Genomic DNA, 27,667 nt, shown 5'->3' on the forward strand with positions numbered 1-27,667 from the left:
TTCTGTCAGTTACTGAAAAGCTCTCATTTTGGATCAGGAGCATTACGATTTGATAGTTAGAAATATTCGTAATGTGTAAATGTGGTCAATAAAAGACAGCTTTGCTGATTTAATGGCCACGCTGGCTACAGTCAGAAACTGCAGCTGAGTAAATTTTGAAAAGATTACTGTATAAAAAAGCAAATAAATCTCTGAAGCCTCGTAACTAATGCTGGGGAAGGAAGGTAATTGTAGGTGCAGTAAGTGATAAGATAGGGCAGTTCCACGCAGCAAGTACAACATAAAAAACGGAGCCATAAAGCAGTTCTTGAGTGACAACAGCTGAAAGAAGTAGGGACAGAAAAAGGCTTTGCAAAGAGGAGGTGGGACAATGAGCTGTGCTGACCACGGGAAGTATAAAAGGGGATACTTTTAGCTTTAAAATTAGGCTGTGATAACGTACCCAGGAAAAATGACGGTTCATCACGAGATGGATTGTTGTTAAAACATGGAAGATGTGTTTCGGCTAACTATTTTAGGTTTTGAAAACGTAAAGCGTGCAATCAGAAGAATATTTACTGTGTTTTTCTCGGTTTGTTTATTTATTTATTTTATTTGGACCGCTCTCAGAAAAATGAAGATTTTTCTAAGTAAAATAAGTCCTTAATTGTTTTTACAATAAATAATTATTGTACTTATTACTGGCCACATTTGGCAAGAGAAATAGTATCGGTTAAGAAGTTAAATCATCAGTGGTAAAGGTACCTTTCCTTTTTAAATATGATGGGTCACACCCCCAACATTTATCTCTATGAAAATGTTAGTTGTTTTTATTTTTATTTCTCTTAATGGTTGAGCCTTGTGTTACGGTTGTTTAAGAACCATGAATTTCTACAAAGAGGGTTTTTTGTGTTTGGTTGTCATTTCAGGAACGATGTGAAGTTTCTAGTTTACTTAAGATAATAAAAGTATTCCCAATTTTCTTGTTAGCTTTGGCCAAGCTGATGCAGGTCTTCAGTTCATTCACACGTTGGGTTCATTCAGTTTAGTGATATTATCAGAAAAAAAGAACAAATAAGAGGACAAGAAGAATCTCTGCGCCTGGTCCTCTACTTAAAGACTACTGGATATCCAAGTCAGATATGAAAGTCAAAGGAAGAATTCCTTACAAGTTTTCTTCTTCAGTCTTGTAACTGAGGTGACGAGTTTCTTATAAACTGTTAAGTCCTGTAGTAGAAGATATTTAGTATGTTGGACCATAGTCAGTAGTTCCATAGAGCAGGACATTTTTCTGCAATGAGTCTGCAACACTCAGGAGACTGCTGTTTATTATCAGCATTGCAGGGAGGAAGAATAATTATAATAATACTAAGTAAATATGTCATCTTAGGAAGATGCTTTTTTTTTTCCCTTCGAATGACATAGCCTTGGGGGGCATCCACAAATTCTGATCAGCAAGGCTGCTTTTTGTATCAGTGACTGAACATTTATACTTGTAAGGGCTGGTAAGGTATGGAAGGGGAATACTTTGTAGAAAAGAAATTCCTGAGGGGTGTGGTGTGGAGTACTGGTAGCCCTGGGTCAGTCAGTATTTGTGCCCTTGCTAGGCTATGGTTTGGGTTATTCAGCATGTTTGAAAGCGCATATAGTTTTACAAATTTTTGTAGTGGGGATGCAGGCATCCAGAATCTAACAGGTATATAGGTGCATCTCCCTCATTTTTGATGATTACTTGATATAATTTTATACCAAGTTCTTTGTTTTTAAAGAATTTCAGGCACTGAGAATATAGAGTGCATATTTATTTCTAAGCTTTAAGTAGAACACATGTGGTGTATTTTTTAATCTTTTCCATACGTTTCAGTTAAGTGTTCACAAGACTGTATATCAAATACAATACCAAGGTTTTCTATCTTTCTACAAGCTGATTTGTTTCATCTGAATTTGGTATATGTCTTTCACAAAGCACTAAATGGGGAAAATGTGTTTCAAGCATTAAGATGGTGTATGTCCTTTATTTACATTGCATCACATTCTACTTTTTTTCTTTGAGGCAGGGAGAGTGGTTACGAAATGTGTTGAAAGTGTGACAGGCATTTTGTCGTGCCTGGCTTCAAGGATTGTACTAATAAGGTTTGACTGCTCACAGATACACATAATTATCTACCCAGTTGAATACAGGACTGCTCTGTTGTATTTCCTGCTATTCAAAAACATTTGGGGAAAAGATTTCTGTGTATAATTTTATTTTCCTACTGATCTCTATTTTGTTTAAGACCATGTTTCATCATGAAATCACTTAAAATAAATCTTCTTAAAAAATCCACTTTAGAAGTCAGCTCTTTTATTCTGTCTTTGAAAATATCCTAACGTTTGCAGCAGTTTAAAACTGTTAAAGAAATCACAAAATACTCTCTCACGTCACCTTTTCTAAGTGGCTTCTGGTGGCCTCTGGAATCTGGTATGCTACAAATCATCACTTGCAGCAGAGAAAGGAAGGATTCTTTACCAAATGCAAAAGGCTCTCTGTTTTTGAATGGAGTACCACAGTGGGCAATAACATACTTTATGGAGGTGGCTTGATACGCAGCACTGAAATTTCATAGCTAAATGTCTTTGGGGAAAAGGATATTGTTCAGCCTTTCATAAAAACCAGTGCCTCCCACTGAAGATTTTCTCTTGGTTTGGTAACAGGTGAGACTAACTGCTCTGAGAGGTCCTGGTCTTTCTTGGGTGAGAGTTGGCCTCTCTGGGGCACAGGCCAAGTGGATTTTTGTTTCTGAATGGCTGAATGGTGCAGTGTCACTTCCCTTATGCTATGGTTTTCACAAACACTTTTTAGAATCTAATATTGAAGTATGTTTCTACTATTTTAAAACTTTTCCAGACAGTAATTTTGCAATCTCTTGCTTCTAAGCAGAAACGTGATGCAGGATAGCCTAAATCATTAAAGGGGAGCTATGTGGAGATAGGCTCCGAGAACACCTTTCACAGCCTCTGTCATACTTTTCAATTTTAGACTCCTAAGACAGTTTCACCCGGATCATTGATAACTGGCACCATGTGTTGAGCAACTGTACGTTTTTCCCTCAGTGTGAGGACTGGGGCTTGTACAAAGCTCATGCCAGGTGATGCTAAGGCAGTTCTGCTAAGCAATCCCTGAAATACAGTTTGTTTGCTTTGAGGATTGCCTTTTTCTTACTCATTTCCCACGTGCAAATGTTGTGGCACTCTTGCAGAGATTTTGGCAGGGGGAAAAAAAAGATTAAGTGGTCTATATTAATGAGAATCATGGTAACTCTTGTGGAGTGTCTGTATTCAGAGATTAGATGATTTCCACAGTTGAAAGCTGCAGAAGCAGCAAAAGATAGCATGCTGATTCTGAGGGGTCTGTTACATTCTGAGCTTCGAGTGTTTCATGTTGTAGCTGAGCATGTGGTGGGATCAGTGAGGTTGCTTCAGCTAAAGGTGCTCTCATGGATGTCTGGGGCATGGAGCAATCTCTGTAGTGTGGTGGTTTTTAATGTGTTTTTTGTTTGCTTGTTTCTTGTTGCTGTTGTTTCTTTCTTTTTTTTTTTTTTTTTGGATGTTATCCTTACAGAGAGAAGCAACATTTGGTGTCGGTAAGTACAGGAGTACCACCCCTAAGACAGGCAGCTTTATGCTATAATCCAGGAGGCATGGAATCAGCACATTTTTTGGCTTTCCTGCCCTATGTGGTACTCTGGCATGCCAGCTCCATGCTCTTCCTCCAAGCAAACAACTGCAGGTACTTTGCACAACAGCCATCACCGAGTCTGCAGGAAGCTGCTACTGATGACTGGAGGCTACAGTAGTAGAGACAGCATGTTGGAGAACTGCATCTTTCCCTGTGATTTCTGAAAGTTGGGGCACTGAAGATCCTGAGGTAAAGTTTCGTTCTGCTTTGCTTAAGTATGGACTGTCCTGTACAGCCTGGAATGGCTGTGCCACAAAAAACTAACTAACTAATTGCCTGGTGGAACTGTTCATTTGCATTATGCTGTGGGTTTTTTTGAGGCCTCTTGAGTGCTACAGGTCAGGACATTGCCTTGCAAATATATTGTGAAAGAAGGTATTATAAATGAGTTAAGAAGGCTCAGCCATTCAAGGCTTCCTTCTCTGTGGTTCTTAATGACATCCACTTGTCCTCTCCTCCAGCAACCAAGCTATCTGCTGAACTTGGAAGCTTGCTGTCTGTTCATTCCAAATTACATCCGTTATGACCAGACTGAGTTTAAATCATTTCTTGAGGGAACTGAGCCTCTAACTGAAGGCTGGCTTCTTGCAAGGCCTGTGGCTCGAACCTGAGCTGTACACCACAGCCTTGTGCAGTGAAAAATGGATCAGGAAGAAATAGCTCTGTCCATGAAAGCTTCTAAAAACTGTAAAAAAAAAAAAAAAGCCAACTTGGTGATGGGTAGATAACTAAGGAAAGTGAGAGAATTAATGAGGTACAATAAGGCCAAGTGCGGGGTGCTGCACTTGGGTTGGGGCAGCCCCAGGTATTTATACAGACTGGGGGAAGATCTCCTTGAGAGCAGCCCTTGGAGAAGGACTTTGGAGTCCTGGTGGATGAGAAGCTGGACATGAGCCAGCAGTGTGCACTTGCAGCCTGCAAAGCAAACTGTATTCTGGGCTGCATTAAAAAAGGGGTGGCCAGCAGGGAGAGGGAGGTAATCACCCTTGTGACTCTTGTGAGGCCCCATTTGAAATACTGCATCCAGGTTGGGGGCCTCCGGTACAGGAAGGATGTGGAGCTCTTGGAGCTGGTCCAGAGGAGGGCCACTAAGATGATCAGAAGGCTGGAGCACCTCTCCTATGAGGAAAGGTTGAGAGAACTGGGCTTGTTTAGCTTGGAGAGGAGAAGGCTCTGGGGAGACCTCATTGTGGCCTTCCAGTACTTGAAGGGAACGTATAAACAGAAGGGGGAACGGCATTTTACATGGGTGGATAGTGATAGGACAAGGGGAATAGTTTTAAACTGAGACAGGGGAGGTTTAGGTTAGATATTAGGAGGAAGTTTTTCACACAGAGGGTGGTGATGCACTGGAACAGGTTGCCCAAGGAGGTTGTGGATGCCCCATCCCTGGAGGCATTCAAGGCCAGGCTGGATGTGGCTCTGGGCAGCCTGGTCTGCTGGTTGGCGACCCTGCATATAGCAGGGGGATGGAAACTAGATGATCATTGTGGTCCTTTTCAACCCAGACCATTGTATGATTCAATGATCACGTAGCTAACACATTTGGGATAATTAAAAAATATCAATTAATGACACATGCATTACTAACAGTGTAGCTTATGATCTTGCTGTGACCTTCACCCCGCTGTCTCCCTTCCTCCACCCTTGGCCATTCTCTGTACCTAATTAAAATTCCAAAGTCCTCAGGGTGGAGCCCTGCCAATTACAGCCTACATCGAGTGCCACACGTTTCTATGGCATTATGATGTAAACAGATAACCAAGACTACAGCAATACACTCGTGTCACAAAACATTTCACTCCTTGTTTTTTTAGGACCGAAAGGGTGAGCAGAGCACATGTTGCCATTGGAAGGAGCTGTGAGGACACACAGACAGCCCGGGAGACAGACGAAAGCACCATCATTTGCTTTTCAGCATCACGTGCTGTAATAACCTAAACACCTTAATTGCCGTGATCACGTCGTTTTTCTCCTGCGGAACACTCGGTATGTTCGGAATGCTGCTTGCTTTTCATACCTCACAAGGCTTCTCAGCACAACCCATCTTTCCTATGCCTTGTATTTGCGTTCTCTTTAGCCAACCTGCCCGAAGCTGTGCTATAATGGAGGCAGGGCCCAGGCTGGCACTGCACACGGATGGCAGAGCTCTGAGGGACACCGATTGCTTCTGTTAAAAACTTCCGCAGCTCGGAAGGCAAGAAATGGCGGTGGAAGGTGAGGCGGGCCACAGTTATACCAGAAGCGCAGCTCTGGGCTAGCAGGTGCCGCCGCGCGGGTGCCCCTTGCCACTGACCGTTACGTCGGTCCTTCCCCTCTGTCCCGCTACTGCCGGCACCCGATCAGCAGAAGCTATCGGTGCATCTCGCCCGCAAAAGCGGCTCGCCCCGCCGTGCGGCGGCGACGGGACAAAACGTCCCTCTGGCGGCGGGCAGCCCCGCCGGCCCGGGCCGAGGGGAGCGGCGGGACCGCCGGCACCTGCCGCGCTCCGCCCGCCTCAGGGGCGCGAGGGCAGCCAGGCGGGGGCGCCCGACCAATGGTGGCGAACAAGGCCGGGCGGCCGGGCGCGGATTGGCTCCTCCCCGGCACGAGAGGGCGGAGCGAGCGGGCGCCGCCGGGGCAGCCACATCTGCCGGGCTGCGCTTTTCAAACGCCGGCTGCGCGGGGCGGCGGTTGGCGGGGACGCGGGGCGGCCTGCGGTGCGAGGGCCGGTCGTGGCGGCTGTTGAGCGAGCGGCGGCGTTCTGCGTGGTCTCTGCGAGGAGCGGTGAGCGCGCCCCGTCGTGCGGCGGGTCCGGGCTCGGGCGAGTGCCGCGGGGCGGCGGGGCGGTGAGTGTCGCGCCGCTCCCCTCGGCGGCTCGCTGGTGCGCGTCTCTGCGCTGTGGAGAAGCGCCTGGGGCAGCGCCCGAGGCGTGGGGCCTCCTGTGAGGAGATGAGGCTCGTCCCGCGCCCCGGGGGCACTGCTCGGCCGGGCTGCGGGCGGTGGCGATCGGCAGCCCCGGTGAGCGACGCGGGCGGGCCTGGGGCGCAGGAGCTTTCCGGGCGGCAGGGCGAGCTCGGTCCGGGCGTGCAGCGGCGGGTCCGCGCCCCACTGGGCTCGAGGTCCGACCGCCCGCCTCGCCGTGCGTTGGCGTCGTCTCGGCGGGCTCGGAGTGCCGGTGTGCGGCAGCGCGGGCCCGCGCGGGCGGGGCGGCTGTCCCCGCGGTGATCTCGGCGCCCAAATCGCTCGCCGGCCCTCTGCCGCCCTGCCGGCCCCGGCGCTGAGGGAGGCGCGCCGTCCTGCAGCCCGGCGGGCAGCCCGTGGAGCTCGGTCGCTTGGAAGTCTGCGAACTCGCGTGCGACTTTCTGTCCGTTCCCTAGGGCTTTGGGTGCGACGTGTTGCACCGGTATCGCTCCTAATTTTGGTGATAAATAACACAGCCATAGCTAATTAGATTCGAAAGAAGTCGAACTGTGTTCTTCCGACGACGTAAGGTGCCCAGCTGCGGCTCGGTGCCCGCTGTGTTTCTGTGTGCTCTCGATAACGCCGAGCTGAAGGGACATGTGGTTTCTTACCAGGGAAGCGCGGTTAATCCGGTGTGAGGCAAAAGCAGTTCTTAATCACGTCTTTAAGAACAGCGATATCATGAAACAGTAGCTGCGTGTATTTAGCGGTAGCTGGCCCTTAGTTAGCTCACCTGTTCCTAACGCCAGTGCTCATGCTGAAGTCCTGCAGCACCGAGCTTACTTGCGGAGCTGCGTTCAGTGCGGGCACCTCAGAGAACAGCCTGGCGATGTAGAACTGGAGACGTCCGAATCGGTCTCTGACGTGATAAGCTGCCCTGTAAGCAGGGGGGAGATAAATGCTGGTTTGTTACATACAGGGTGATTCACAGGCGTGCAGCCTACCGTGCGTAGGGGACCTTTGGTAAGCTTTCAGTTTATGTCATGCTTATCAAACAGTACTTAAAATTTTATCTTGAAACTGTAGGATTGTGGGTTTTGTTGTTCGTTTTTTTTTGTTTTTTTTTTTTTTCCTTTTTTTCCTTTACTAGAACTAAAGCATGAATCATGATTTATACCCAGAACAGTTGCAGTATGAATTACCACATTCTAAGAACTGGCTGTTCGAACAAGGTTCCATGGGTGCTGGGTTGTGCTTGGAACACAGCTGGGGCGAGTGCTCCCCCAGAACCTTCTGAGAGTACGCCGCTGTCACTTGAGAACTGAAAGTGTTTTTAATGGTTGTCAACTGTGTCCAGACTATAATTTGTCTCTGAGCTATTTTTCCTTCTTTTTTTTTTTTTTTTTTTTATTTTTAAACCATTGCTAACAAAGGTAAACCTGCCCTTCACCTTGAAATAAGCTATCAGTTAAAACTGCTGATATCCTTTAGTAACCTTTTTCTGCTCTGCTTTTACATCATGCCTGAAGAGATGCTTCAGGCCTGTAAATGTGAGTGCCCAAGCTTGTTTTTTAGCTTTTAAATAGCTGGTTTTTTTTGTTGTTTTTTTTTTAAATCAGTAGTAGAGTTAGTATGTGTGCTGTATCTTCTGAATGTGCCGTTATTCTGGTCTGTTAAGGTGATTTACTCATCATTTGGTTCTGAGTGATCACAACTTGCGAAGAAGTTGTCTGTTCATCAGGCTTTCTAATGAGTAACCTAATTAGATTAAGTTAAAACAGCTTGTAAGAAAAGTTCATTTTTTCAATTAATTTCCTCAGCATCATTTCATTCTCTTGTTTGGTGTTTCCTTCCAGTTGTATATATAGAGTGATTAAATGTGTAATATTCTGGTCACATTTACACAAGCTTTAGGCTGCTCTATTCAGATAAACATAAGCCCTGATCTGTGTATATTTCCTCACACGGTGATTGTGGAGTTGCCCTGACTCACCGTTATGTTGCTTTCACAGGTGGCTGGCAGAAAGGACAGACCTGTTCCTAACCATGTCCAGGAGAAAGATGGAGAACAGAAGCCTTTCGGGCTTGTTGGCCACGTCTCTGCAGACACAAATTAGGATGGACAATTTCTACAATTTTTACATGCTTGAGTCCAAAGAGCTGGGAAGGTAAGGCTGCTCCTGTATATCTTAGTCAGATAGATCTCTGCTGATGCAGACTTGTATGCAATGATAGACTTGCTTTCTGGCAAACTTTTGTGGCTGTGGATGTGGAATGAAGATCCATTTTCCCCACCCACCTTTCCTGAGCTCTTCTTTTCAGTGTCTGAGGCTCCATAGCATTAGGGTAAAGGTACAGTGAAACATAGCATGCCAGCCTTTTCCATGGCAGAGAGGCTCAGGCTGTTCTCATAGTAATGTCAGTTGAAGATTCTGTCCTTTCCCTGTCCATTCACACAGTACATTACAGGGATATAAACTCAAGAAGAGATAACTTGGAGAAGTATTGCAAGACAAAGAATGGCACTTCTGAGCTGGTGATGCTGGCTGTTCAGTTGAGGGTTGGCTGTTGTTTTTAAGTCCAGAAAACAAAGACCTCTTTTTCTCTGACCTTTTATGGTTACGTTTCTAACAACCAAGGGTAATTTGGCCGTCTGCTTCCTTTACTCATGTTTGCAGAAGTAAAATAGCAAATAAAAGAAAACAAAAGTATTTGTGTTAAAGGCATCTGAATTATGCTTATTCAAAATCAGTGGGTTAGTTTGTACCTTGAAAATATTCAGGGAACTGTGTATAAACCCACACAAATGTAATAGGGTGATGATGCTTCCAAGTTCCTTGAATGCAAATGACGTGGGTCATTTGTAATTTGTTAGGCATTTCTATGCTGAACAGTGATCCTTCCTACCTCTAGCTTAGGCAGGCATAACTTTGTAATCTCTTTCACCTCTTTAGTTCTCCTGGTTACTCCAGTATGTTTTTATCTCATACTCTTTATAGCAGTACACCTTGTAGCCCTTAACTTTCCTCTGCTTGTGGCACTTTGTTAGCCCTAACTCTGAATGCCAGGCTCTACAGAACCAGTTCCATGTACCAACTCTGATATTCTTCAAATGCTGGATTTTCAGATCGTACTTAGTTGTGATGTGAGATGATGTCTAAAGCAAATAAAGGCATCTTTTTTGCTTCGACTCCCAGCCTCAGTTTTTAGTACTTTATGAACGTGTGAAAGCAGATGTTTTAAAAAAAAAAAAAAAAAAAAAAAAAGTGCCAAAATGCAAAGAATCAGAAGTAGACAAGCATCTTTTCCAAATATGGTTTTTTAGCTTTTCTGGCCTAACAGTTTGTGTGTGTTCACTTGCAGTTTTCATCTACCTTTCAGTCATTCTTTTGTTCTTTGCGACTCAACTCTCCCAAGTCCCTTTCGTTCCTCCCACAACCTTGTCTTTTAGGTCTTTTGGTACTGAAGGCATCGACTCGTGGAGCAGGCAGGTTCTGTTTGGTGGGTTATAGTAGTTCTGTCCTCAGTGTGGATGGCTTGACTTCTGTTAAAGGAGTTGAATTTCTGTGGTTTATAACTTGAGATACGGAAATAAGTAGAAATGGAGCTGCGCAATACACCGCTCCGGCATTGCATTTGCTTTGCAGGCAGTAAGGAGGAGGGAAGCACTGTGCTTGCTTTAATGCAAGATCTCAGATCTAACTTCAGATCTACCTTTTTTCATTTCTGGGAAAATTCCATCACTCAAACAATTCTATGAAGAAAACTTGGCTGGACTTGTTTCTTCAAGCCGCAGCTTTTCTGTTAAGCTGAGATGCTATCTCATGTGACAGTTTCCAAGTTTTGGTGATGCTTTTTCATTGCTCGTTTGAAAGATCACTGTTAGCTGCTCTCGAGACTCAGCATGTCTTGAGACACTGAGTAATATGGCAACTTCATAACTTCAACCAGAACGTTAACTTCTGTGTGGTTTCCGTAACGCTTTCAGCTAACAGAAACAGTTTTCAGCAGTTTTGCATGTGTATGTTAATGTGTATGCAGATGCTTTTAGAACTGAAGTTTTATTTTTCCAAGTCCTTGCTTAAAAAAAGATTCAGTGTCTTTGTCCTCTCCTCTAGAAACTTCTTTTGTCTGCATGATGAGCAATATATTTGAATGAGTTGTTTATACACCTGTATATCCTACCTTTGAGCAAGTTTGTTACATTTGCTCGGGCTTAGCAGGAAAACTATGAAAGTAGCAGTAAAAAGATGGAAGATGCTGTCCGCTGTGAATGGTTTGAGGTAAAGGGCACGGAGTCAGTCATGAAATATCTGAGGTCTGTGCAGATTGAAGCACACAAGAGAGTCCGGGCTGGAGAAAGTGATGCTGGAGCAGGCCCAGAGGAGGGCCACAAAGATGCTCGGAGGGCTGGAGCACTTCCTCTGCGAGGACAGGCTGAGGGAGCTGGGCTTGTTCAACTTGCAGAAAGAAGGGCTCCAGAGAGACTTCACTGCAGCCTTCCAGTACTTGAGGGGAAGCTTACGAACAGGAGGGGGAGGGACTTCTTACATGGTCTGACAGTGACAGGACAAGGGGGAATAGCTTTAAACTAAAAGAGGGGGAAATTTAGGTTAGATGTTAGGAGGAAATTCTTTACTCAGAGGCCAGCACAGACTGCCCAGAGAAGCTGCGGGTGCCCCATCCTGGAGGCATTCAGGGCCACGCTGGATTGGGCCCTGGGCAGCCCAAACTGGTAGGTATCAATCTGCCCACAGCAGGGTTGGGACCAGGTGCTGTTTGAGGTCCTTTCCAACACAAACCATTCTGTAATTCTATGATTACAGTCAGAAAATGACATACTGAAGGAGTTCTGAGGCAAATTTAATATTGGTTTTGGGAACTTTTTTCATACTGGAGATATACTAATAGTGTTTACCACGCTCTCTAAGTATTTACTTTTCAAGTTACTGCTGTTTTTATTGTTTTTGCACATTAAAAGATGTGATTTTTGTCTTCATAGTTTTAAATGTTAAATTATTGGCACCCTACAAATATCACATAAAAAAAAAGTAGAAATTCATACATCATGGATTTCTTCTGGAGATGTCCCTGATCCTTCAGAGCTACTGTACCTATTGCTGCTGGGAGTGCAATGCTCAAGAACTCAGCAAAGGTCTTCCTCTTCTGTTGAAACTCAACCAGTTCCTCTTCTTGAATTTTAGAGAAGCTCCCATGGTAGATGGAGTAGTGTGATGTTAAAATGAGTCTGTAAGCTGTGGGTAATATCTACAGACTTCAGTGTATTAAGAAATGCAGGTCAATTACTTCAAGCTCAGCAATAATAGCTCGTTTAGCAGTTGGGAAAGCACTTGGCTATTTCAGGCTTACAAAGAGTTGCTAAAATCAAGAGTGTGTACACATACCCGGTTGTAAATCACTTTTGCTTCTTGATTTTGCTTTTCTGAATTTACTAGATGAGAAATAAAAGGCAAATCTAGTGTTGAAATAAATGATGACAGAGGAAGAGTTCTGTTGTGTTTATTTCTAAATAACTGACAGCAGGATGAATACAAGGCAGCTCTGCATCTCCTGTGATTCAGATGGATATGCACAGAGTGTATTTAACATGGTTGTGGCCTGTTTCATTCTGAGAGAAGCTGGTACAGCATAGACTGTAAGGGGAAAAAATCTTAGATGTGTGTTTTGTGTCACAGATGTTCCTTTTAGGCACCGTTCTGCTCAGTTTTGCTTTCTTGCTTTGTTCTGCACCAGAAGGAAGACTCAGCCTGCTTTTCAGCACCATCTCCTCTGCTGAAGGAGCTAGGATGGCTGAAAAAGAGCAGCTTATGTAGCTGGTGCTGAGCCTCTCCTCTGCTTTGTTCATGTGCAAATGTGGTGTTTGCTTGAAGCCACAGATGGAGGTGTTTTTCTTTGCAAATGGTTTTGAAACTGTTCTTAAAACTTTAAACAATTTTAGCCCTTCAGGTGGTTTTTTTGTTTTGTTTTGTTTTAATGATATTTCTTGTATAATTTGAAAACACTTTGCAAATATGCAGTGAGGCATTTCTGGGAATGCACAACTCGTGATTATAAAACTAGGGAGGTTGGTTGGTTTTTTTGTTGTTTTTTTTTTGTTTGTTTTTTTTTTTTTTCAGGAGTTTAAAAGTTGGCTTAAAAAACTGCATTTTTCCCCTAATTTTTTAAAAGGTCAGCCTGGTGGTTTAACTACACTGTGTGGTTTTCTTTTACAAACACATCTTTGCCAGAAGACATTTTTGTTTCCATACCTAAACAGTTGGCTGGGAAACAGAGCAGCTCACTTTGTCTGACTGCAATTGGAAAAGGGAGTGCTAAGCAGTGGGTGTTTTTCTGATTAGATGTTTCTAAGCTTAGTGCGTTAATGTGACTTCTTAGCAGTCCTGCATCATTTGTGAATGGAAGGATTTTTTTTATGACTTCAAAGTTTTCTGCACAGACAAACTTTGCCTCTAGCTGCAGTGTAGAGTGATGCTTTCTTTTCCCCTACATTCTTTCTGTTTTTCAGTTGTTTTGTTCTACTGTATCTTGCTGGTGTGTCCTGTGTCTTGTATGTGCTATACTATGTATGTGTACTTTGTTGAAAAAGCAAACAAAACCCAATGTTGCCAACCTGAACAAAGCCCTGAGCAGCCTGAGGTGACCTCCTTGCTGTCCCTGTAAGAACATGGCCAGCTCAGAACATAAGGGCAGACTGCCCAGCCTTTTTAGTTCTAATGGCAATTTAATTACTTTTTCTATCTGAAGTTCTAATGTATTTTTCCTTTTATTTTGCAGAGGAAGATGTGGTGTGGTTAGAAAATGTATAGCTAAATCCACAGGTCAAGAATATGCAGCTAAGTTTTTAAAGAAAAGAAGAAGAGGTCAAGACTGCAAAGCGGAGATTCTTCATGAAATTGCTGTGCTTGAATTAATGAAATCGAATCCTCGCATAGTTAATCTCCATGAAGTCTATGAAACAGCAAATGAAATCATCTTAGTGTTGGAATAGTAAGTATGCCTTTGTCACGTGTCCCATGCTGGTAGTTACCAACCTGTTGCTGTTTGCTTTTTGCTTGACTTGTCTGCACGCCTGTAAGAATTACAACACTACACTTTATACAATATGCTAATATTTCATGATGATTTTTTAATTTACTAATATCTATTAAGATCTTGGGGGCCTTTTGGTGTGACTTATTCTCATGTAAATTCAGGAGTTGCATCCATTGCTGCCACTTCACTCCTTGATTTTGGATGTGTATTTTGTGCAATTTGTAGCTAATGAGCTGTGTTGGACTATGGAGTAGAGACACAGCAAAACATGCCAAAACCTATACTAGTTCTTTACTCAACTTTTGCAATGTGCTGATAGATTTATTTTTTTACAAAATTGCTTTTAGAAAAACAAAGCTGCTTCTTTCTCAGCGTTGCATAACTGATTTCTGTAGGTGCTTTCACTCATTTCAAACTGGAACTTTTTTTGTGCCTTCAAACAGCCTCACTCAGGACTCTGTTGAATGAGAGCAAGTCATTCCGTTCACCAGCCTCTGTTGGATATTCTGGTCAAACAAAGCTAATATAAAGCCTGATCACAAGTTCTAGGGTCTGATATGTAGTTCTTTTTCTTAAAGAATCTCTTATGTCAAGCTGAGCAGTGTTTCATCTTGCATCCCTTGAAGATGGATAGTACTTTGAAGCATCTTAAATCATACCAAAAAAGGACTGTTTAATTCCAAGTACTGATTTCAGAGAAGCTGAGCATGTTGATGCTCTGTGCTTTAATGACAGCATGAGATTTCTTGGCGACTCAAAATAGCAGTTCACTTGTGGATGTTGAGCTTCTGAAGCCACTGTTTCTCTTGCTGTAAAACTGCTTAACTTCTGTAGCTGTTTCCTCCAAAATTCATGTGTCTTTTCACATGCCCTTGTGGCTGCTCATAGCTCTGAAAACAAGTGTTCTAGTGTGGGAATTAGTTTGAGTTACTTATTATAATGGATGTATGTTTAAATGTTTGTAATGTGAGAAACAAAAATGTAGTTGGTGAGATAAACTCAGCAAGTTATTTTCTAAATAGGATTTAAGTTTTGCTTCAAATATATTTTTTTTTAATCATAGATTCATAGAATGGCCTGGATGGAACCAGAATGATCATCTAGTTTCAACACCCCTGCTACGTGTAGGGTTGCCAACCACCAGACCAGGCTGCCAGAATTATGCAGTAGTGATCTGTGTGCACTGTGATAAACTCCTTTTGCTGTGGCTAAATTGTTCTCCAGAAGTAGAGGGGGAAAAAAAAAGAGAAGGAAAAAAGGAACATTTTTTTTCCCCTTAGAACTAAGTGATCCCTAACACCTTAGTGAGGACTAAAGCACTAATGTGGAAGGCAATGTCCAGATGACAAGTATTGAACTTCATATTAAGAACAAGTTCACGTAAAAGCTGTACTGATGTATTTTTTTCTCACCTCAGTTTCAGCTCAGCTACTTCTGTCTTGATTGTGAGCCTGTATGTTTCGTGCAGTCTTTGTCCTCATACAGTCCCAGCAACCAGAAGTGTTGTAGTGAAGATAAATATCTGCCAGTTCCTTTTGGAATGTGTTTATGGACATCTGTGAAGCTGTTTTATCTTTGTGTTTGGTTTTTTTTTTTTTTTTTTTTTTAACACTGTGATACTATCAGCTTCTGTGGTAATAGAATCATGGGGATGGGAAGGGACTTTCAGAGATCACGGAGTCCTTCCTCCTGCTAAAGCAAGTTCCCCAACGGTAGGTTGAGCAGGAAGGCATCAGGTGGGTCTTGAATATCTCCAGAGAAGGAGGCTCCACAACCTCCCTGGGCTGCTTGTTTCATTACCTGATGTGTGAGGAAATACTATTTTTTTGTCTACGTAATCAGCTCTTTTCTTCAGGTGTCTTCTGGTTGTCACGCTGTGGGATTTGATAAATGACAGTTCTTATTTATCTGTATGCTGACCCTGATTGTTTTGTCAGCACCATTCATAGGCTTTTGCATAACACTCTACCCAAACTGTACAAGTCAGTGTTTCTTTGGATTCTCCTTGTAAAACTGTCTGCCCTTGTGTTTGCCCTGCTCTGTATTGTCAGTAGTCTTACTATCTACTGCTTGAAGGTATGGAGACCAGATCTGCATAGTAAGCTTTTATGCAGAGCATCATTTTGCTGCTTTTTGGTGTTATCAGCAGCCTTCCTGAGGGTACTGAATGTATGCTGACTTCTTTGGCTTGCTGCTTTGTATTTCTCCAGTAATTCCAAAGAATGTCAGTTGAGATTTCCTGAGCTATGCCTTTCAGTTCAAGTTTTGGTGTTAAGGAGGTTGTATTGGCTTATTTTCCTGAAGATAACTTATTTGTATTTACTACTGCTAGCTCATCTGCTGCTCTTTTACTTGCTTTCTCAGCTGAACTTATTTAGTGATTTCTTTGAACTGGGGAGCCAAAAACAGGAGGCTGCATTTTAGCTGTGGTCTACAGTGCTGAGCAGTCATTTACCTCAACCTACTCACTGTTATTGCAGCCCAGAGTGCTGTTAGCCTCCTTTGCTGCATTCAGCTTGCTGTCTGTGAGCACCCCAAACAGTGAAGCTGTTCAGCTTTTTACACATCTGGTCCACCCCTTCAGTTAGAAATAATAAAAATAATAGCTTGGATACAGGAATACTGTGGGAGACCATTGAAAGCTTTCCTGAACTTGAAGTCTCTCCTCTTCTCTGTTTTGTCAAATGCAGTTAGGTAAGGCGTTAGTGACACCTCACGTAGCCTCAGCAGGTTACTAACTGTACTAACTGTTTGTCCACGTTGTGCAGTAGCCTTCCCTTTTTATAGACTCATATTACTAAAGGTGAAACTCATACTTAACCAATCTGTTTCTGACGTTTTCTGACGTCTGTTTCTCTTTAGCCTTCAGATGGGAGCTTCAGGCAGTTAGAACAGGCTGAGTAATGGTTTCAAACCCAGCTTGGAAAGAAACAGCTGACACTGTGGCAACATGTAGCGTGTAACTAAGAAACCACATGCAAGATGATTACACAAGGTTATTTCCATGCTCCCTTTATGCTTTGCTAATGGTAGGGTTCTGTAAGTAAACAACAGCCTGCCTTTTTTTTTTGAGGAAGACATACTGAGATACTTTAAAAAAAAAAAAAAAAAAAAAAAAAAAAAATTAAAAAATCTAGTGAATGTCATCTCTGTTGGAAGTGGTAGATGTCAAACTGGCACAGCTAAGTCCCTGTATTTCAGAGTATTCTGTGTCTACACGAGTTGAAGGCTTTGCTCACTGTCTGACCAGGCAGCTGTTAATTTCGTCATGGTCAGTGTGCTACATCTTATTTCTTGTACCTGCCAGACAGAAAGGACTGATATCTAGTGTTCCATCAGAATGGTAAGGTCTGTGGTAGCAAGTATGCAGTTTCCTCTTGCTCCAGAGGTGATCCTCTACAACTCAGTCTGTTCCCTCAATTGAAGTTGTTCATGTGACAATAGTTTTAGTCCCCAAATCAGAAAATAGGAATGTTGTTTTTTTTTAATCTCCAATCATTTATGGAATTAATTGAAGAAATTTCAGCTGTAACCTGTGAAGGTGTTTGCTATTAAGAACTGATGATAGATCTAATCATACTCAAGGCATCTCAGGCTCACTTTCAAAGTAGCAAGCTTGAGTTTTCCAAACACGTAAGAGCAATTCAGCCACAGAATTCTGTTTCACCACCTGAACTTCTGTAGTTAGACATGAAGGAAGAAAAAGCATTATCAGATATCTTCACTCTTCCCTTTTTTCTTTAAGTAACGTCTTGAGGTGAGTGTGTTCAAAAAGAGGGGGGAAAAGGCCTTATTTTCTCAGCCTCTTGGATGAGTATTTGGTAAATAGCTACTGATAAATACGTATAAATTAAACACAGATATTATATGTAAAATTTTTCTCACTTGAGCTTTCGAGTTTAATACATTCATGTTCCTGAATGTCTTTCAGTGCCGCTGGAGGAGAGATCTTTAACTTGTGTGTCCCAGAGCTGGATGACAGAATTGCTGAAAGTGATATCATAAGGCTTATCAGGCAAATACTTGAAGGACTTTGTTGCTTGCATGAAAAAAATATTGTTCATCTCGATTTAAAGGTGAGACTGCATCAGGCTTTTTTAGTACTTTGTCTTCAACTTAATATTGTGATAATCATAATAATTTGTTAAATACATAGCAAAGATGAGAAAACAGTGTACTAGGGAGAAAATAACTTAAAAATAAAATTCAGTAATGTAAATAAAAAAATAACAATGTGAACTGAAGTGTTATTTATTATTATTTTTTTTGCAGTTTGTATTCTGTGAGCTGAGAATTTTTTTCTGTTCTAGCCTCAAAATATTTTGCTGAGTAGCATCAATCCTCTTGGTGATGTGAAGATTGTAGATTTTGGCATGTCTCGGAAGATTGAGAATAGCACTGAACTGCGGCAAATCATGGGAACCACCGAGTATCTCGGTATGAAAGAGCTGCATCAGGATTTCTGATGTGTGAGGAAAAAACAGTTGATGAAATGTGCTTATCAACTTGTCAGTCATTACTGGAGAACAAAGCAACACAAGGCAGCGTGTTGTTCTGAGCTGCTCTTTCTTTAGAGAAATTAACTATTACTTGCACGCACAAAAAGCATTATACCAATAAGCACACCTTATTTCCTGCTGTAGCATTTGTTCTGTTGTAGACTACTACTGAACAGTTACTGAACAGGCTTCAACTAATGAGAACTGTTGAGTATGATTTGAAATCAAAATATTCTTGGAAAAGCAAAAAACTGCCTTTAACGCTTGGCCTGCTGAGGTTTCCTTCTCAAAAAAAAGTAAAACAATAAAAACCAGAATTGCCTACACCTGTTTTTCTACAAGCAGGTGAATCTGTGGTGAATAGCATGGTATCTAACATGCTAACAGCTGCTGGCAATTAAATTGGCGTGGTCACCTGGCTTTGCAGTGTTAACTCATGCCTTCCCTGAAAAAAGCTGTGTACTTGAAATTCTCTTAGGAAGGTCTTTTAGATGCATACATCTGATGTGGGAATATCTTGGGACTTGTATAGAGTAGATCTTAAGCCACGTAGTACCATTTCAGTCTGAACCACTTAAATTTCAGTGTCTAAGCAAACTGGAATAATGTTTTCACCCTCTGAAGAAACTTAAACCTGATTACTCAAACATCATCATGCTTACTCTCTTGATAATGATTAGCGAAAGTTGACAGAAAAGCTGATAGAAATGTAGTGTATGATTCAAGGGTACTTGAACAACATGGCTATTAAGATGTTTTCCCCTTTTTTCCTTCTCTTCCTGTAGCTCCAGAAATCTTAAACTATGACCCTATTACCACAGCCACGGACATGTGGTAAGTTGTCTGTGTTAATTTGTTTTACTGAGGTAGATGTGACCAGTTAACAATCTGCATGCCAGTTCCAGACTCTGATGCAGCTTTATGTGGTTCCTATGAATAGTTTTCTGTGGGTGGGCTGAACAAGAGAGGGGCTGGCTGAAGGAGGTGTGCTCTGAATATAAACTGGAGTTTACACAAATTTCTGTCTATGCCTTTGTTGCTCACCTGCTGTGGACTGAAGTGGCTTCTCAACATACAGATTGTCCTTCTGTTTGGAGGAAATAGTGGCAATTATCTGATAGCACACTTTAGCTGTTAGTTACCTGGAACATGTTATCTGAGAGTATTAACTGCTCTGGGCACTCCTCCCTGACTTTTTGTATCATTAAATAATCTTATTATGGAAATGTTAAGAAGTAAGTTAATTAAAGATAGTACTTATCTTTACACCAACATCAATTTGTATGGAATGTCATAAAAATGAAAGGATACTGTAACACAAGTCAGATCCTAATTGCTGTTATGGAAAGGTGGGCTACACCTCAGACTTAAATACTACTTGTAGAATTTGTGTGAAATAATGGCTATTTTTTATTTATGTGCAGATAAGAGCTTGTTTTTTGCAGTTCTTTCTCTCAGAACTGCCATATCTGCAAGGACTTTGTAAAAGTTATATATTTCCTTTTTGTAACTGTCTCAGCGGCAGGAAATAAAAGGTTTCTTGTAAGTAAGCAATTAAAAAGAAAAGTCCTTTCATGGAGATATAGATGAATTTCCTTGTGTGTATACATGCATTTACATTTGAATCATATAGAACTGAGAGGTCGCGTGCTGGTTTTAGTTCTGAGTGTAGCATACATCAAGATGTTTTATCTACAGCAAACAAGTATGAGAGATAAATTCCTTTCACGCTGTGTTCTTACTTCAGGAACATAGGTGTAATATCATACATGCTGCTGACTCAAGAATCTCCATTTGTGGGAGCTGATAATCAAGAAACTTTTCTTAATATATCTCAAGTTAATGTGGATTATTCAGAAGAAACATTTTCATCGGTTTCACAGCCAGCGAAGGATTTCATTCAAAAACTTCTCATAAAAAATCCTGAGTAAGTAATGTACTCTTTTATGTCTGTGAATACATGGACAACATGAATGTTAACCTGGGAGTTTGTTAATATGATCCATTAATATTTCACAATGTGCTGGTATTATCACCTAGATATTTAAAAGCATAGGTTTCTGCTTTTCTGTAGAGTAAGTAAGGGATCTTTGGTTCATTGGCTGTTTTTAAAGTCAGGTACAGTCTTTGAGTTTTGCTCACTTTCAAATTTTGACTTAATATTTTTCATTTGAAGGACTGACTATTCACAAATCTTATGAAATGTATTCTGGAAAGTTCAGGTTTTTGTCTACAACCTAACATCTTGTTACACAGTTAGGACAGACAAAAATGTAATCTTTCTGATGTGTGCTTGGATGTTTCCTGACATTTTTAATGGAGCTTTTTACTTGAATAGATTTCAGATCAAAACCTGGTTGTCTTATGACTGTATGTTTTTTCTTCATACTATGTACATGTTCTTCAGGAATACATATATACATGTGTATATGTATAGTGTTTTGCCACGTTCAGTTGCTTAAAAAAAGTTCCCAACCAAAAGCACAAACTTCTTTTTGCTTCTAATGTGTCCAACCATAACTTAGTGTGCTTTGGGAGTTTGGATACTGATTACGGCCTTTCAAAGTAGCTGAACTCTCAGAATAGGCCTTTGAGAATAGGAAAATGATAGGGGTTGGTTAACTGTCTGTGCTTGCTATGTGGTGTTAAATGGGGACTTGTTTTTATCCTTTGCTCTAACAAATGTGCACCAGAAAAAAGTGGGTATATACTGGAGAATAATGTTTAGTGAAATCAGCTAGTCATGTTCCTCTAAGTTTTGTGAAGTAATATTGCTTGCATTGCTATGTATTGTCACTTGTGGTGACGCAGTAGTTACTATCTTCAGCAAGCAGGAGTTGAACAATCTGGTTCAGAAAGTGGTTCTATGACAGTAAGGGATGATGATAGTAGATGATATCCATGAACTTTCTACTTTGAGGAAATAAGGGTTCCGTATAAACATATGTAGATATAATCATGGGTGAACAATTCTTTCTACATAGTTATCTCATGTGGAGGCTTTGTCAGTAGCTGGAGCAACTCACAGAAACCGTATCATTGTGAAGGAAGCAATTATGAAGAGTTTGCTTTGGTAAATGTTAATGTGGGCCTGCAGAATGTGTGGCTTTCTGCCACAGTTAGTACTCTACTTTCTCTATTCTGGGCGTCTCAGTCTTCATTATGCACTTGGTAACTCTTTTCCAATTCTGATTCTTGGTTCGTATTTCTTCGAGAATATTACGAGGGAAAAATCTGTCAACTCCATAGTAAGACTTCTCTGAGCAGAAAATATTGATGTCTTCTTGTATTGTAGAACTTAACAATGTAAAACTGGGGTAGCAATACACTAGGTTATCCAAAGTAATGATTTCATAAATCTGTTGGGAAGTAAATAGATCTTGGGAAGAGTTTGTACCAGACTATGATGAATTGCATCTGTAAAACATTGCAGAATGTCTGATAGAGTTGATGACAACGTGTCCTTCGGCCTTTCTTGAAAACATCATGACTGAATATTCATGAGCCTGATTATAACAATCTGTACAAAATGTAGAACTTCAAAAGCATAAACACAAGCACATATATATAAATAAGGCTGAAAGCATCCCAAGGGACTGAACACTGGCTGTTTGTTGTTGTAATGAAAAGTTTACCAGTTTGGACATCCAGCAGCAGGGAAAATGGTCAGCTGAAATCTAGATGCGTGTTGCAACACGTAATCCTGAACCATGGTAAGGTTCTAATGTGCTTTTTAGCAGCAGTGATGAGGGGAAAAAAATAGCAATGTGAATTCTGTAGTGTCAATTCTCATGTATGCTGAGAAGTTCCAAGGTGTATTTTAATGATGGTTTTAGTATTTCTGGAATTAACTTAAGCAGTTTACCGTTTGTTCTTTCTCTTTCGAAGGGAAAGGCCCACAGCAGAGGCCTGTCTCTCCCATTTCTGGTTGCGGCAAGGGGATTTCATACTCTTGTGCAGCCCTGAAGAATCTTGCTGCCCATCTCTGATGCCAGGACATGCAACAAAATGCTCAGAAGAGCGGCATGTGAGATCCAGTTGTAACGGCACTTGCAGCGACAAGGAAGACAAAGAAAACATCCCAGAGGACAGCAGTACAGTCTCCAAACGCTTCCGGTTTGATGATTCACTGCAATATCCCCAAGACTTCATGACAGACTTTGTATGTTAATGCCTAACATAGACTTTCATAAGAATGGGTTGAGTGTAATCTATTCCAGCGGCAAGTGCAAGATTGGCTTGCCAGTTTGTGCAGTGTTGCTGTACTGGAAATGCACTTTGATTCTTTATTCTGGTGCTTGCTTTTCTATCCGTTGCTGGCAATGGGTTTAACTCCTGAGAATTGGAGTTGTAGCACCAGTAAAATGAATTATTTTTTTAAGAAGATATAATTAAATATTTTTGCACTTTTTAAATTTCAGTCCAAAAATGATGCCAAATTAAGGCCTGTACATGTGTTAAGATAAACTCAATTTATTGAGTTTTTGCCTAAACTTTGAGCTTTGCCAAACAGCAGTTGAACAGCGTGTACATTTTTATGACTAGCCTTCAGACGCGGGTCTAAGTAGGTAGAACTGAATCTAGCTGTCTTAATGGGCATATCTGTGACCTTTCTCCTAGATTTAAATGACAGCTAAAAGCAGCGTTCTGGGATGATTGATCTGCTGGGGCCATCTGGAAAACTGCTTTTTCTCTGGTGTCGTTAGTAGTTAAGGAAATGTTTTTCTGGTCCACCTAGAGATTGAAATGTATATTGAGCGAGGTGTTTTTCCATTGTTTCCTGTGGATGCATGTAATGCTTGAAAAGAAAACGGGTAGATGGTCAGTCCTTGTGTTAGTGATACATTGCTTCTTACCAGTGAGTTAGATTTGAAGAGGACAAGTTTTCCATTCTGTTGTGATTATTTGATATACGTTAGTTGTCTTTCATAAAATATCTGAAGTATATTGTCTAGAATTATTGACCTATTCCTTATCTTAAAACCAAAAAATGAACACAAAGCCATGAAATGCCTTAAGTTCAAATTAATAACTGAATAAACTGAAAATGACTTTTTTTTTTGCCAGTAGAGTTGCAATTAAAAGCTTTTCATTATGCCTTTTTAATGTAGATATACAGTGGGTTTTTCTGTCAATTACTGTTATTCACACAACTTAGCTTTATGCCTGCCTTGAGAAATGGACTGCAGTGTGTTAATATTTAAAGGCAAACGACCCAGTAATTATTTTAAGTCTTTTCATTTGCTTTGTTTAATGTGTTTATTATGTGTTCAAGTTATATCCCTTTCAATTCCTGTTTCTAGGCTCAGAGAAGTAACGCGTAAGTCAGACTTCATCTTAGAGCAAACACCAGTCATGTCTCAACAGCCTGAAACTAACAGTTTAACACAGAAAAACTGACAAGATCCTAATCATAACACTGAAGCTAAAACTCTGTGTAGAAAGTATATTAAAACTTCTGTAAGTATTCTGAAAGTAAATGGTACTTCGAAGTATTCTAAGCCCTGAGGATTAGAAAATTCCAGACTTAGTCTCCTTAATTTGGTTTCTTTTATTTAATAAAATATCACAATTTAATACTTTTCCAACTGTGGCTGTTGATCCAACTATAGTTAGGCAGATGGAGGCTTTGAAACGTCGTATGATTGAGATCGTATGGTAATAATTGGTGTAAGTTTGTACTTCAGCTTTCTTCACAAAAGGAAGGAACAATTTTATTATTTTAGATTTAAATGCAAGCTTTCACTATGAAGCATGGGGGGGAGGTAGAGGACTTCTGTCTTTTATTTTGGGTGATGTTCTGTGGAAAGTCAGCTGTGGTGTCCTTAGCTTGTTTGACAGAAGTGAAAAAAATTCCCAAGACTTGATCTCCAATGCAATGAAGTAATAGCATGAATGAAGCTCAGATGCCTCAGTATAAACAAACTGCACTGATTTCCCTCTGCGTATTCCTATGCAGTTTTTACAGTGGTAATGATAATATATATACATATAGAGTTATTAAATGCCTTTGCTGGGGTTAGTTGTTGGATTGTGTCCAGGTATTCTATACCTTTACTTTTCCAAGTCCTTGGCCTTTTCCACGTGGACTATTATTTCTCTCTTTCTTCACTAGTGTGGAGTCTGAATTTGAACTGGGCAAATTAAAAATGCAAACTATTTTACTACGCAATTAACTTTCACTCAAGTTAAAGATGAGAGCATCAAAAAGCTGTAATGGACAAAGGTAGAAAAGATGGTTTCTAAAAGAGTTTCATTTTCAAATTTTCCAAAATTATCACTGACCTGAAATTGTAACTGGAAGCTTGTGGAAGTCTTTCCAATAGTTTTCTTTTTTAGTGTTTGAAAAATAAAGCTGAAGTTATGTGCCAGCACTTTATGAAGAAGTTATTGTTCCTTAAGTTTTTTAATCAAGTTATCTAATGTTTACATTTCTTACTACTTTTGGAGTTAACTTATATTTAAATTAATGAAGATTTGTCTTCTCCAAGGAACTTAAATTCTGAAGTTTGTACTTCATGTAAATTCGAAGCATATGTTGAGCCAAATTTTGTTTGGATCAGTTTATTGAGTTGATATTGAGTTGCATTGAGTTTATTTTAAAAAATATTACTGTGCACACGTCGCTTTGCTTGAAGGTAAATACGTACATTGAAGAAGACAATTTTTAGCCCATCTTGCTTCCTGCCATATTGCTGGAGAGATAATCTGGTGAGTGATGAGGAACATTTTAAGGTGATTTAAGACGTATTTCTATGCAGTTCACAACCATTTTATATTTAAATAAATTTTTCCTTTTTTCAAAACTGTGTTTTCATTTTTTCACAGCCTTGCAAAACTGTTTGGAAGGGACATGAGGAGGTCATCTGATCCAGCCTCCCTGCTCAAGCAGGGCCACCTAGAGCTGGTTTCCCTGACCACGTCTGCTTGCTTTTCTATCTCCAGAAAGGGATCATCTCTCTTGACCTGCTGGCAAGACTTTAGCTAATGCAGCCTGGGATACCATTACCTTCTTTGTGGCAAGGGAACCTCACCTCCTTTCATGCAAGGCTGTTTTCCAGCTGGGTGGCCTCCGATGTTGGTGCCTTGGGCTGTCTGTCTCTGGACACAGGGCTTTGCACTACTTGTTAAATTTCATGAGGTTTCTATCAGCCTATTTCTCCAGGCTTTTGAGGTCCTCCTGGATAGCATTGCAACTCTATCTGTCATTCCTCACAGTGCAGTGTTATCTGCAAACTTGTTGAGGGTGCATTCTGCCCCATCACAGGTAATTAATGAAGATGTTAGATGATGTATTCTAATGGCTTTGGCAGAATGACCATGTAAATTTAAATAGAATGTTTATTACACGAATATTAACCTCCTAGGGCACTAACTGTACATCTGTTAAATCTTCAAGTAGAAGGCTCAACTGGAAATACAAGCCTTTAGGAAACTAGTTAAATTCAAAAGAGGTGGTAATGTCTTGTGATATGGATACTATATTTTCTACAAAGGCACATTTCATTGAAAAGAAAGCTCTCGCATTGTTAGAAAAACACAAAAGAGCTCCCTTTTTAGTGAAGGAAATTCATTAGTGTGTTCATTAGTTCAGTGTTGCTTACAGCAGTAAGATTAGAAATAATTTGAATTTTTTCTGCACCGAAGGTTCTTCTAAAGAATGCTGCTCTATTTATTTATTTTTAAGGCATCAGTAAACCCTCCTGTTTAATACTGCTAGTGACTTGGGACAGCTTGATTGCTGACTTCTCAAAAAGTTTTCTAATCTAAGAAAGGAGGTGTTAGAAAAATGTATAGTCCAGATGATCATAAAATGCTGGGTTGCAAAGGACCACAATGATCATCTAGTTTTGATCCCCCTGCTATGTGCAGGGTCGCCAACCAGCAGACCAGGCTGCCCAGAGCCACATCCAGCCTGGCCTTGAATGCCTCCAGGGATGGGGATCCACAGCCTCCTTGGGCAACCTTGGGCAGTTGCCCAACAACTCCTTGGGCAGTGCATCACCACCCTCTGTGTGGAAAAACTGCCTCCTAATGTCTAACCTAAACCTCCCCAGTCTTAGTTTAAAGCTGTTCCCCCTTGTCCTATCACCGTGCACCTCATAAACAGTTGTAAGGCTGCACTCTTTTGTGTTTTCATCTTTCCTATTTCCCTCCAGTGCTAGAGCCAGGTTGGCACAATTTTGGCTAAGAATGGCAGGGCAGAATTCCCTCTGGGAAACTTTAATATCTAAAGTCTACTAAGGTTGCAAAGATGGAGAAGGAAGTGTGTAGTCTCTGGGATTTAAGTATGCTGCCTATGAGGTCTTTCTGTTGACTTGAGAAATAGGAGACTAGTGCAAGCAGGTGGATTTGTCTGTCATGGGATGGGGCATCCACAACCTCCTTGGGCAACCTGTTCCACTGTGTCACCACCCTCTGAGTGAAAAACTTCCTAGTATCTAAGCTAAACCTCCCCTGTCTCAGATCTTTCCCCTCGTCCTACCATATGATAGCTGCCCATCTTTCTAACAAGACAGCTGTGACTGTACTGCTGCTAAATCAGTTAAGTTGCATTTGGAAAAACATCTTGTAAAGTCAGGGCAAGATAAAAACATGCAGTTGTATTATTTTTTTGTAAGGAACTGGAATCATCCCATGCCTTAAGAACCTGGCAGCTGGCTGATTTGAAAAATACTGATAGTGAAAAAATACAAGATAGATCAGTGTATTGAAAGCTTCCCACATTAATGGTAAATTAATGGTAAGTTATAAAGTTTGAACTGTCAGGCCATCTTCCAGTGATGAGAGATAATGGAACTCCTTGCAGGTACATAGGTTATGGCATGACAATTTTTGGCTGGTTGGGCTAACACATAAAATGTGTTCCATGAATCAACCTTTTGCTAGGACAGTGCTTTTCTTGTTATCACCACGGGAAGATCAGGGATGAAAAAACACCTTAAATAACAAAATCACAATATAATAAATATAACACAAATAATAAATCACACGCATTACCAACCCAGGTAAGAGTTCAGACATTGGTTTATTAGGAACGCTTTCAAGAGCACAGCTGTTCTCTATTAGGTGTAGTTGGAACACATAGGTAGCAAAGCTCTGCCTGCAAACAGCAGCTGTGTTCACCCAACTGCTAATTTCAAAGCGAGGGAGGAATGCCAGTTTGAACAGTATGGAATAGTCCATTTCGGAGCTATTTAAGCCCCTTATTTTCTTGAAGCTGCCACAAACTGGCAGCATGCGCTTCCTCCTAGAAGAAAACCTTGCTGCATAAAGCTGAAATCTCACTGAACGAAGTTTAAATTCAGCTTTCTGTACCTGAGGATACGCTGCAACAGCTTCACCCGCCACAGCTGTGCCCCCACCCCCCGATGCTCAGGCGATAAATTGCACCTCCAGCTGGTTCGCAGAGCCTGCGTGCCACGCTCGGAGCTTTCGGCGTCACCGCGCTGCCCTCGGAGCGGGCTGTGGCTGCATCTTCACGCTGTTTTCTGTGTTACCTGGCAAACGTAAACAACCAACAGCAGGTAAAACG

General features: G+C 41.2%; 1 protein-coding gene across 4 annotated transcripts; it reads left to right on the forward strand.

Moving 5' to 3' along the window:
* The first annotated feature begins 5,572 nt into the window (after positions 1-5,572).
* STK17B (serine/threonine kinase 17b) lies at positions 5,573-24,626 on the forward strand. 4 transcript variants are annotated; one of them, XM_052675693.1, is made up of 9 exons: positions 6,347-6,463; positions 7,762-7,812; positions 8,593-8,748; positions 13,376-13,588; positions 17,565-17,709; positions 17,944-18,070; positions 18,918-18,966; positions 19,880-20,059; positions 22,021-24,626. In XM_052675693.1, the coding sequence occupies exons 3-9, from the start codon at positions 8,627-8,629 to the stop codon at positions 22,301-22,303; spliced, it is 1,119 nt and encodes a 372-aa protein (XP_052531653.1). In that variant the 5' UTR covers positions 6,347-6,463; positions 7,762-7,812; positions 8,593-8,626; the 3' UTR covers positions 22,304-24,626. The 4 variants fall into 4 exon arrangements, with proteins under 4 accessions (XP_052531654.1, XP_052531655.1, XP_052531652.1 ...); XM_052675694.1 differs by lacking the exons at positions 6,347-6,463; positions 7,762-7,812 and adding an exon at positions 5,573-5,686; XM_052675695.1 differs by lacking the exon at positions 7,762-7,812 and having other exon boundaries at positions 6,333-6,463; positions 21,993-24,626.
* The last annotated feature ends 3,041 nt before the right edge of the window (positions 24,627-27,667 follow it).

Source organism: Tympanuchus pallidicinctus, unplaced genomic scaffold (assembly GCF_026119805.1).
Source record: "Tympanuchus pallidicinctus isolate F22 unplaced genomic scaffold, pur_lepc_1.0 scaffold15, whole genome shotgun sequence".
Classification (NCBI taxonomy): Eukaryota; Metazoa; Chordata; class Aves; order Galliformes; family Phasianidae; genus Tympanuchus; species Tympanuchus pallidicinctus.

Coding starts and splice junctions, on each gene's coding strand:
- STK17B (XM_052675694.1), top strand. CDS start 8,627: ATGTCCAGGAGAAAGATGGAGAACAGAAGCCTTTCGGGCTTGTTGGCC. Junction 8,749..13,375: donor GAGTCCAAAGAGCTGGGAAG/GTAAGGCTGCTC, acceptor TTTATTTTGCAG/AGGAAGATGTGGTGTGGTTA. Junction 17,710..17,943: donor TTGTTCATCTCGATTTAAAG/GTGAGACTGCAT, acceptor TTTCTGTTCTAG/CCTCAAAATATTTTGCTGAG.